Source organism: Sorex fumeus, unplaced genomic scaffold (assembly GCF_029834395.1).
Source record: "Sorex fumeus unplaced genomic scaffold, SorFum_2.1 ptg000098l, whole genome shotgun sequence".
Taxonomy (NCBI): domain Eukaryota; kingdom Metazoa; phylum Chordata; class Mammalia; order Eulipotyphla; family Soricidae; genus Sorex; species Sorex fumeus.
The window spans coordinates 61,482,545-61,494,633 of record NW_026606155.1 but is presented as its reverse complement, the minus strand read 5'-3'; the positions used below and the strand labels follow the sequence as shown (position 1 = coordinate 61,494,633).

The 12,089-nt window shown below is 35.8% G+C and overlaps 1 protein-coding gene across 9 annotated transcripts in view; it reads left to right on the top strand.

Annotated features, from left to right (window-relative positions):
• Positions 1–12,089, top strand: part of NPAS3 (neuronal PAS domain protein 3) — a 1,011,636-nt gene that overhangs the window by 728,969 nt on the left and 270,578 nt on the right. For all 9 annotated transcript variants that reach the window (XM_056133997.1, XM_056133998.1, XM_056133996.1 and 6 more), the window contains one exon: positions 3,421–3,510. In XM_056133997.1, coding sequence (XP_055989972.1) covers positions 3,421–3,510 — 90 coding nt within the window. The remainder of the gene's footprint in view (positions 1–3,420; positions 3,511–12,089) is intronic.

The window sequence follows — 12,089 nt, the reverse complement described above, 5'->3', positions numbered from 1 at the left end:
CTGTGCCTGCATCTCTTTGCTTATAAAAGGAAAGTTTTGATTTCTGTAGATTAGCCCTATGTCACCTTTATCACTCCTTTTATTTTCTCCCAACAAGCTTTCCAAATGGCATTCATTTGTCCATAGAAGTTCTCCTGTGATCTTTGTTTGGCCCCTACAAGTGCCAGTTTATTATTTTTTTTACTTTTTAATTTTTAATTTTTTAAATTTTTATTAGTGAAACACCATGAGGTACAGTTGTAGACTTATAACTTTTTGTGCTTGGGTTGCATTTAAACAATGATTGAGTACCCATCCCTCCACCAGTGTTCATTCTCCACCTCCAGTGCTCTCAGTATCCGTCCCATGCCCCAACACCCCCCCATCCCACCTCATCCCTGTGGCAGGGTATTCCCTTTTGTTTTCTCTCTCCTTTTTGGGTGCTGTGGTTTGCAAAAGAGGCATTGAGTGGCAGTCATGTTCAGTCTATATTCTACTTTCAGCATGCATCTCTCATCCTGGGAGGATCCTCCCAACACCCTTTATTTGGTGCTCCCTTCCCTATCTGAGCTGCTTTTTCCCCCAGCATGTGCAGCTGGCCTGGGAGTGAACCTCCTGGTACTAATCTTGGCTATTCTTGGGTGTTAGTCTCCTATTTTGTTGCTTTATATTCCCCAGATGAGTGCAATCTTTCTATGTCTGTCCCTCTCTTTCTAACTCATTTCACTTAGCATGATACTTCCCTCAAGATAGTCAAAGCCATCTACAACAAACCCACAGCAAGCGTTATCCTCAGCGGGGAAAAACTAAGGGCCTTTCCTCTAAGATCAGGGATAAGACAAGGATGCCCACTATCACCACATCTGTTTAACATAGTACTGGAAGTACTTGCAATTAGGCAAGAAGAAAACATTAAAGGCATCCAGATAGGAAAGGAAGAAATCAAGCTCTTACTATTTGTAGATGATATGATACTAGATTTTGAGAAGCCAGTTTAAAGTTTAAGAGGAGTTCACAGCTGTCTTAGGTAGTATGCACACTTATGACTACAAGTGTGACTGGAAAGCCATTTACTCCAATGGTAAGATCACAGAGGGAGAGTCTTAATTCTCATGAGTCCTCTCAGGAAACATCTAGTCTAAGGTGAAAAGATGCTGAAATGATAGCCTCCCCAAACTTCTACACAGCAAGCATGTCTTCATTTGCTGATTCAAAAGAAGTTTTGACCATACCATTTACAAAACTCCAGAGGATTTGGTAGATTTTGTCAAGGATTTTGTCATCTGTTCTCCTACGTGGTATTTTGTTCCCTGTCCCATGATTGGTTCTCAGGGAAATATTTGAGATCAAGATGTCCAGGAAACTGTAAACAAAACTTTTGAACTCTTGTCATCTTACTCCCCATTTGTCTCCTACTCCCAATGACAGCATTCTAGCATTTGATCAAATCATTAAAAAATCAAGTCACAAAGTTTAGCAAGTCATACTTTTTCTGCCTCTCACTTCACTTAATCACTTAACTTCCCGTTAGTCGTCGATTTGCTCGAGCGGGCGCCAGTAACGTCTGCCTCTAAATATAAATATTCTAACTTCAGAAGTGTGGTGACAATTTATCTCTTTATTAGTCAACACAAATCAGTTAGAAAAGCTTTGTGATTTTTTTTTTAGTGGCAGGCAATGTAGGTTTTGCCTGACTGTCAGAATTTGAATCCTAACTTAGCACTTTCTAGGGATACACATGTTGTCTAACTTTTCTAAGCGTCCATTTTCTTGTATAGAAAATGTAGATAATAATACAATTACCTCAGATGGTATTTGTGAAAATTAAAAGAGACAATATATGCTTAATATATAGTACTTAATAAATATAAGCTATTGTTATATATAGTACTTATATAATATAAGCTATTGTTAATATAATATAAGCTATTGTTATATAATATAAGCTATTGTTATATATAGTACTTAATAAATATAAGCTATTGTTATTGAACTATCTTGACAAAAAGATTGTCTCTTGTGTAATTTAATTTTTTGTGTGTGAAGCATTGCAGTGTGTCATTTGAATTTTTTTCATAATTCACTATGTCACAAGAGGAGGTTGAGTGTCGCATACAGTTTCTCACCAGTGAAGTTGTATGGATTCGGAAAATGGAAAAAATATGTTCTAGAAGGACAGAAAAGTAGATAGATACTCATGTATCCTCTCATATATAGTAATATTTACAGTTTCTCCCCAGTGAAGTTGTATGGATCAGGAAAATGGAAAAAATATGTTCTAGAAGGACAGATAAGTAGATAGATACTCATGTATCCTCTCATATATAGTAATATTTACATCTCTCCCCAAAGGTCAGTATTTTAGGAAACTGCTATTTTTGCTGAAACTTGATACTATGTTCTTCAAACTGAATTTTAGGATGCTTCTACCTCTCTGCAGTTAAAGATTTTGTCACTAATTTAGCATCACTATGTACTTAGTTCCCCATGTAGATTTCATGGCTTACCCAGTTTATACATTAAAGAACTTCTTTTCCTATGGGAAAAGTTTTAAAACTTCTTTTCCTATTCTTGGAGGACTTGTAAAATCGACCTATTTAAAACTTAATAGAACAAAACATTAGGCATGAGAATGGTACAGAGTTCTCAATGCATTTGGATTACAAGTATTTGAGACAATTTTATTCTAAATTTGAGTGACATATTTCACCTAGAGTTCATAGTGATTTACACTAGTTATCTAATGACAGTGCAAGTCTGCATTTGCAAAGTAGACAAGGTTTCAGGAGCAATAGATGAATGTCATTCTTAATTTTTCTCCTTTGTTGTTTCTAGTTTAGAGGTTGTAATATAAATTAGATCTATCATGATAAAACTTTAATACATACTTTTATAAAATAGATTACAGATTGTATGGTTTGAGCCTATATACATTCACCCATAATGTATTGATTTCTCCTGTTTGTTATAACAAATAGTATTAAAGAGTAAAGAGGACATATTCCTTTATTAATTAGCAAATTATTAATGTCCATAGTAGCTTACGTGCTGAGTTAACTTGCTTTTAATATTGGAACCTTTTTTTCCTGTCTTTTCATTACAATTTCCATCCCTGTTCAGCTATTTAATAGATAATCTTGCTGATTTAATCTCAGTAACTACTGTATCCAAAAAAATATAAAGGTAACATCTCATAAAATTAGCATGAACTGATTTTATACATGAATGTTATGTATCTTGATCAAAATGACAGACATTAGAAAGTCTCTGAAATAAAGAAAAGCATGAGACCTTATTTCAGACCTTTATTCATGTATAATGCAATACTAAAATATCTTTTGTTAAATATTTTTCTAAAAATGGTCTTCACGTGTTATATAAAATGCTTTATTTAAATCTTTATCATCTCTGTTTATTAATTTATCTATATTTTTTCTGCAGTCCCTGGATGGCTTTGTATTTGCACTAAATCAAGAAGGAAAATTTTTGTATATTTCTGAAACAGTCTCCATCTACCTAGGCCTCTCACAAGTAAGTAAAACAATTTAGATCTTTCTGGCGATTATGGAGTCTCCTTCAGTTGCATGCTTTTCCTTCTTAAACACATACTCTGCTTAGCATGAATTATCAAATTTATTCTTTAATGGTTTTACCTGACTCCTCACGAAGTCAGTTGAAAATTTTATGTCAGTTCAGAATGCTCAGAATAAACTTGTGCTCAAAAACTTTGGTCCCCTCCAACCCCCCAAGGATCATTATTAATTTATTGAGAACAAATGAAGTTTCTTCCCTCAGTTGTTTTGAACTTTGAAACCTTTGTGCCCAGTAGGAGAGGGACACACTAATAGTGCTTCCCTTGTGTCCTATTACTGGATGTTTATGGAGTACCCTGCATTATCCTGGGAGCTGACACAATGACAGGGAGTCATTTGGAGTCAAGAAATGCTGAAAGAGACCATTAAAATGTGTTGCAGGAAGGGTTCCAGCGAAGATATATTTTGCTGCCTTTGAAAATGCTTTCTAATGCTAAAAGACAATTTTGTGAATAGCCTTTCACTACTTACAGTTTAATTACTCAGATGTTGTTTGTAGGAGAATAGAAAAGGAAGATACAGGCAGATGAGGCAAGGCACAAAATCCTAGATGTTAGTTGTTGATAATCCTGTTGAACACAGCAATTTATTTCCATTGGAATCTAAAGATGCAGGATACAGCCACAGAATGCCAGAATATTCTGAAGAAAAGTTTTTAATTCAACTATTTATCCAGATGCTTTCTCCATAAAAGTGTTGAACATCTGGAAATGTATGCCCAGGCAGGTGGTTGGATGAATTTGACCCTTTTCATATGGTGGTTTGGCAGGAAGAGAACACAGCCTTGGTGGGAGGGATTTTGTGTGTGTGTGTGTGTGTGTGTGTGATGATCTGCCAAGTTGGGTAATCTACCTCTCATTCAGTTGCCTTTTGGAACTAAAGATGGAGATAAGATTTGTCTCCCTCCTTTGAAGCAGACTCACTCTCAACTCATGGCTTCTGAGAGTTGGCACTACTCTAAAGAGACATCCAGCAGGGCTGGAACCCTCTGGTCATTACTTTGCTGGGTAATAACTAAATCAAGAAAGTCACTGGGAAATAATAGAAATATCTGGCATTTGGTGAAGTTTAGAGGAGGAGGAGAAAGAATGCCAAATTTTATTATTTACTGTTGAGAATCCAAATAAGATCCAAACAAGATCCATTGATTTTTACTTGAAGAATATGCATGCTATACACTGAATAGAGTAGTCCTGTTTTACACAGACTTCAACAAACCAAAAAATAGAAGGTTGGCCATTATTATTTCAACATTAGCTTTCTTTCAATGTAATTAAAATATCTGATTTTATAATAATCATTAATAGACATTAAACCTTGACTCAACTGTTCAAGACATAGTATCAGGAATATTCAATTTTTAATTTAGTATATCATCATGTTAGTATTATATAGAACTGGAGACACCTCTGTTTGTTCCTATGCAATGACCATATTCATTTGTCTTATGTGGAAGATCCTACCAAGTTTAATAAGCCAGTGAAGAAGAAGGATGAATAATTAGTTTAAGCAGGTAAATGCTAATTAGGGAACTCCTGAAAAGCATCCATTATATACTAGCTCAAAACACATTTTACAGCCCTGGTTAGTGGTGTAATCCAAATTCTGTCAAGGCAACTGCATTTTCTGTAATTGAGATGTGTATGTTTGCTTTGCATAACAGATGGCTCTGTATGCTTAGACTGATAGCTAGGAAAATAATAATTGCATTATTCTGGCCAAAAGAATATTAGCTCTTGGGTTTTGGCCATTTCAGTCAGTCCTCCTGCCAGCACAGCATATGCACATATATGGATTGGATTTTCAAGGAAATTGATGCATCTGGAATAGTGTGGCCATCTGAAATATCATCTGTTCAAGAAAAACTTGGCTTTAACCCTGTGCTGGTTTCTTTTTAAAAGCAGTTTATTTCACTACTTCTCTACTGTAACATTCAGCCAGTATTTTCCTAAAATATGAGACAAATAACTGGAGAAAGCAGAATAAAGCAGTCATGTACATACAGTAGCTTGCAACTTTGGGCAGCTATTTCCTGTTTTACTTTGTAATAGGTTTTGTAGAGTGAATTAGTAGTCAGCATCTTTGCCTACCCAGGGGCAGACACTAACCTCCATGTATGTTGCTTTCTGTAGTGGGCTTCAGTGTTGCCAAAAATGATCAAACACACAGGTTGAGGCTATAATACATTAAGACAGAGGTCTGCATTTGGAGGTGTTCTGTAACTGAAATGATGTAGAGTAAATCACAGGAGGGTGATTTTACATATGCATTTTTTTTATATTTAGAGTTCAAAACCAAAGTTTCATAACAGTTCTGGGTTCAGAAAAAATCATCTGATAAATGTCTGGTATGTTTCTAAATGCCCAAAGAAAGAGCTGAGGAAGGGATTAGGGAAGATTTATGCCAATTTTTTGGGAAAGGAATTCCAATACATCAGATTCTGCATCCTAATAGATCAAGGTTCCTAACATAAAACCATTCCCAAATATAATCAATGAGCTCTTTCAGTTGTAAGGACATAAAGATCTCAAGGGATGCATGAGGTGGAAAATGTTCTCAAAATTATGCAAATATTTGCATTTTTACAGAGACATACACACACATAAACACATAAAAATACAAAGTAAGGACTAGAGAGGTTGGTCGCCTTGCAGGTGACCAACCTGGGTTCAATACCTGTTACTGCATATGGTCCCCTGAGCACAACCTGCTATAATTCCTGAGCACAGAAGGAGGAGTCAACCACTGTGTGAGACACCTACCAAACCAAAATAAATAAATAAATGCTAACCGAATGTTCTGTTTCCCCAAGAAATATGATTCAATGATTATTTTTATCCAATTTTAGACAGTTTTATGGAGTATGTAAGGTTTCCTTTATTAATGGTTTGTTCAAAGTGTTGTATGGGTCATCGAAGGATTATCTACTGAAATTTTTGAAAAATATTATCAGCATGTCTGGATTTATAATTCTCAATATATCCCTTTCTTAGTTTTATAATTATATCAGTACATTAATAATCACAGGAAAAAACATAAAATTTTTCCAGAAAAGAATTAGAATTCTTCTTTGGCTCAGAAGAAAACTAAGTAGAGAGGTTTCTGAGTCATGTTATAGACATGAATATATACAGAATGAATTTTTCTATTGCATTTCACAGACTGTAATGGTTCCTGGGGTCCAGGATGTATACATGCCAGTTGTTTATTTTTGACGTTTTCTTGATTATAGGACTGAGGTAACAATGAAGACTCCAAGCCTTCGCACTGGTCCTTTTGACTTTGTCAGAGATACATATTTAACTTGATCTTCCAAAATGTGGCCTTAGGTTGTATAAGTATGTGTTGTTGACTGCTTTTCAAGTTAGAAATGTTCTCAGATATTGACCCTGAGGCCTTATCTTAAAGAAACATCCCCAAATGGTGATGCTGAGTTTAGTTTCCATAGAAATTAAATGATTTCTTATACCTGGTGAATGGCTTTCAGAAATTTAGACGAAAACCCTACTCTCTAGTTAGAACAGAATAAGCACAGTTGAAAATGAAGACAGAAAATAGTGGTTTTCCTAACATTAAAAATGTAGCAATTATCTGTAGCCAGCTTTTATCATTTTATTTTACATTTTGTTTTTGTATTTGTGATGACTAAGTCCCTTAAATAATCACAGAATTAAGGTAAAGGTAAAGGTAAAGGCCCTCCCGTTGATCGTCGATTTGCTCGAGCGGGCCCAGTAACATCTCCATTGGAGACTTTGTTGTTACTGTGTCTGGCATATCGAATACTCTCGGTAGCTTGCCGGGCTTTATATGATAGGTACAAAGCATTTTTAGTTTGATTTAGGACTTAGAGCATAGATAATATATATATATATATATATATATATATATATATATATAATTTTTGGTTTATATCCTTGCTGCAACTTAAAGAAACACATACAACAAAAAATAATATAAAATTGAGTTAAAAGTTTAAGGAAGAAATGAAAAAAGTAGTTACTGTTAGTACAGAGTAGAAGAATATAATACAGGCATATAAGAAGGTTATAAAAGGTAATAAAGGTTTTGTTGTTTCTCTGTTTACTGGTACCCAAGGGGGAAAAAAAAGGAAAGAGAGTACACCATCAAAAAAAAAAAAACATGAAAACATCAGTTCTTAAGTAAAGCAGATAAATTTTTTTGGAAGTGAAATATAAATATTAATCCTAAACATAATTTCTGAAAAGGCCGAAACATAAATTGTAATATACTTATTCCTTTGGCATCCAAATTCAGGATTAAGCTGTAATCCATGTAACAGACATGATGAAAATCTTCTAAGGAGGTAGAAGAGTCATCCTTATCCTTGGTCTTTCAAAATTTACTTTGAAAGTATTATTCTGGCACCCAGGCCTTGCAATAGCTTTGGCTACTTCGATGGTTTATATACTTTTAAATAGACTTTCTCTCACTCAAACACCAACCCTGCATTGTCTTTGTAATAACTGATGAGAAATTCACACTAGTCGAGAGCATGGTTCTCAGTTATCCAGACTAAAAATGAACCCATCTGAAAACATTTTTTTCTTGAAAGTGAGATCAGAAATGATGATTCTCATGCATACCTGTTCCTACAGTTTGTTTCCAGCTTGATTTAGGGATCTATCAGAAATAAAATGGCATCAAGTAGAAACTGGAAAATTAACAGCATTTTTGGTTTTGTTTTAATGTTGCAATGTCATTTTGTTGCATTGACATTGGAAAATAGTAGACAGCCAACTAAGCCCTTTGTGGAATGAGTTCTTAATCCAACTCCACTCCCCTGCCTCCAGTGCCCAGCTTGCCCATAATGAATATATTCTCTTCTCACCAAGTTCCCATCCTGGTAGAAGATACTTCCTTGCAGTTGTAACTCAGCCAGAAGGTAACTGCAGACAGGGTTACAAATTGGATTGTTTCAAGGCAACATGCGGAAAGGGGCAGGGTGACTGCAAATGGAAGAGTTTAATACAAGTGAAGAGGAATGGAGAAAATAGTTGTTTCAAATTTGTTCTCTCTCTATCTTTTAGGATTTCATGCTTATATATTTACTATAAACTCCTGTCCCAATTCTGTAGTTCATCTCCATATTTTAGAGTTCTCTGCATTTGTTATATAGGATGGCAAATAAAATTACAGCTACAGCACACAAGTACAAGGTCAAATAAATGACAGAGCTCAGTCTATTTGTGAAGCTATTCTGAAAGGGAACCATGGTGCCAAATGTGGTTTATTTGAATAATAAAGAAGAATTAGATTCCCCTGATAACTTGGCTGAGGGCCAATAAATCACTGGAGGTTAAAGATGCTTTGCAAGTGCCATGTCTTTCTTTTGCTTTTCTAAAGTGCAAGCCTCAACTTTTCCAGTCTATATTTTATGCAAATCAAGTTGAGGTTAGTTTGTGGTTAATACTCACTTCTATGATTATGAAGAAGACCTACATATATGTTTATTTAGTGACTCAAAAAAAGCATGATAAGTTAGCATTCCTTACATTATTTCTCGTGTTTAAACATTATCACATCCTCAATAACTGGAATATACAGACCAAAAAATAAAGTATTGTTTTAACACAGCAAAGGGCTTGTAATAATGGAGCCAAGTGTTAGCATTTTTTAATTGGCCTACATTTATGCAAAACTCGAATAAGGAATAACAAGGACTCCTTCAGCAAATATATTTAGGTAGCCCTTTCAATACTGCTTCTTACCCCACCCTTTAAAGTCATGTAAGTTGGTAAACCTGATTTTAAAAGAAGGAAAAAGAAACATGTATAAATTTTCTGCAGCGTGTGGGGTTTGTTTTTCCCCCATGAGTCTACATTTTTCTCTTGTACTAATCATAAAAAGTTCATCACTTCTTGGTGTAACAAAGAAAAATGCCCTTTTGAATACAGAAGCTCTGAGGGGTTAGAGACTATTGAGAAAATATAAGTATCAAAATAATTCAGAAACAGTACAAGGCACAGTGGCACATTATCAATTTACAACATTTAAATTGATAAATGCTTGGTGGTGAAGGCCTACAAGGGCACTTTGAAAAGCAAATAGCGACCTGGTGAAGAAATTGATTTCCACACCGCCCCCCACCCCCGAAAATGACTGCATGATGCATCATTTGACTGCATGCTGTCCGAGTGCTTGACAGAGATAATCTCAGCAATCCCACGGGTGACCTTATCGTTCTCAACAGGGCAACTTTGTCTGCGTTCTGACTTTGCGCATGTCAAGGTTCCGCCCGGCAGGATCCTTGGGGGAAAAAGTTCCTCTGTTCGATCCAGATATTGAACTGCTCACTCTTCCCCCTTTTGCTTGCCCACCACCCTCCCAAAGAGGGATACACGCCTCTTTATTTCTTTCCTAATTATGAATGAGTCAGCAGCCGCATTCAGCAGCTCTAAGCTTTGTATCCTGGGGAAGCCCTTATATTACCCTGTAGTTCACACACTTTTAGGTGATCACCTGTATTAGCAGGGATCCTTTGGTTTTTGGTTGTTGTGTTTTTTTTTTTCAAATCACAAAGAATAGAAAAATGTCCTGATGCTCTCCTCTTGCTCTTTTCTCCTCTTTAGCCGATAGAAAAGCCAATTCATTTCTCTCCCTTGTCCTTATAAGATTTTATTTTTCTCTTCCCCACAATCTTCCACGGAAAACTTCTGGAACTGTTTTAGTTCAAGCATCTTGGTTTCTAACTGTATTGCTCCCCCGCCACCTAGTGATTTGAGGTGCTTCTCTAGTAACTGTGTTAGTGTTATGCTCTGTGAGTCTGGAAGAGCACAGAATACTGAGCTTCCTGCGGGGATTTGACACAGGTCCTCAGACTGCTGATGTTTAGAATCTGGTTGTTGTTGATTTTCCTGCTGAAAAGGAATAATTGACTACTATTTTTTTTGCTGAAAATTTTCTGTTGATAGATATATGCATATGTATGTATATATCTATGGATATGTGTGCGCCTTTCTATCAGTAATCTTCCTGCCACACAGCTTGTTGTTGATAATTGCAATTCTTGATTAGCCACTTCTTGAAAGCAGCAAATACCCAGCCTGGTTTGGCACCCTGAAGCTCCAGTTCTCACTGGCTCTGACACCCTCAGTTCACCATATTCAACCCCTTTTACCTCCTTCTTTCATCCACGACATTAATTCTGAGTGAACAAGACGTGCTTCCTTGCTTTTGACAAGATTTGCTGCAGTCTCATGCGACAAAAACCCAACACTCATTCCAGATTCAGAAAGTAGGATTTATAACAGCATTTTAATTTAATGTTGGATGTCGAACATATAAAGAGATCACAGTAGTACTAGAGCTGAAAATTGATGCCTTTTTTATTAGTGTCCTCTCAGAAGTGGGTGAGACGCTGTTTGTGCAATGGAGCACAGAACAGCACAGTCAGATGAATGAGGATATGCTATCTGCAAGGAATCATATTTCAAGCCACTGTCGGCCTCTATTGATGTGCTCAGAGTTGAAAGGTTATGCTAGTAAATGCCATCCGAATTTTCAGCATTAGAAATCGGTAGAATAATCTGCTGGCTGTCACTTTATGTTCAGTCTAAAGGCACTGCATGGGGATGTTTCACTTATTTTAATTCTAAATTAATATCTTATTACTGGTGCATTGCTTTCTTCTGTGGTTTCATCAGTCCCCAAATGGGACCAATTTTGCACTGGTCTTAAGAGTAAACCAAAACTGCAAAAGAAAACAAAAGAAATTTGTGTCATCGTGCATGTGAATTAGATTTTGTTTTCCTTTGAACATATTTTACCAGGCACTCAGGCTAAAACACAGCAAATCTGTAGGCAAAGGGGAGCTTTTCTAGTTAGACAGCATCATATAATCACAAAACAATAAAAGATAGAGCTCACCATTCTCTACTGTTCAATTTGAAGACCTTTTACATTATAGGATCTGGAAATCCTAAGTCAAAGGAAAAAAATTGTATGAAGAAGAAGCTTGTTTTATTTGTGTGGATAAAATGGTGTTTTTATATTCATTTTCAAAGTAGAGCTCTGAGCAAAAGTAAGACGAAGAAGAAAATTTAGTCATCATTCTAAGTCTGTAATTTATTCATTTTTAAATAATGAAATGGTGTTTTTCTGAATTAAACCATGTATTATTCATGCTGGTGTTGGCAATGTAATGTCCCTGGTTTTCTGGAAAGCAATGTACATTTCTTTGCCTGACAGGCAGTATTTTCTATATGATATTAATTTAATGGCTTATTTTATTATGCAAAGTTGGAAAGTAAAGATAATTTCTGCCTATAATGTGGTGCTTATATCGGCAATATATGCAAAATAATACCTCTCACCTAAGCCAGCTATCCTTCCTCAGTTAGCCTGGACCCTATGAGAGGGATGAATGAATGCAAACTGCTCATATGAAAAATAAGAAATAACTTGACCTCCTGGGAAGGAGGTCATAAAGTCGTTAAATTCATGTGAAATCCAAATTTCATTTCTACACACACACATTCAATCTGTATTGGGTTTTAG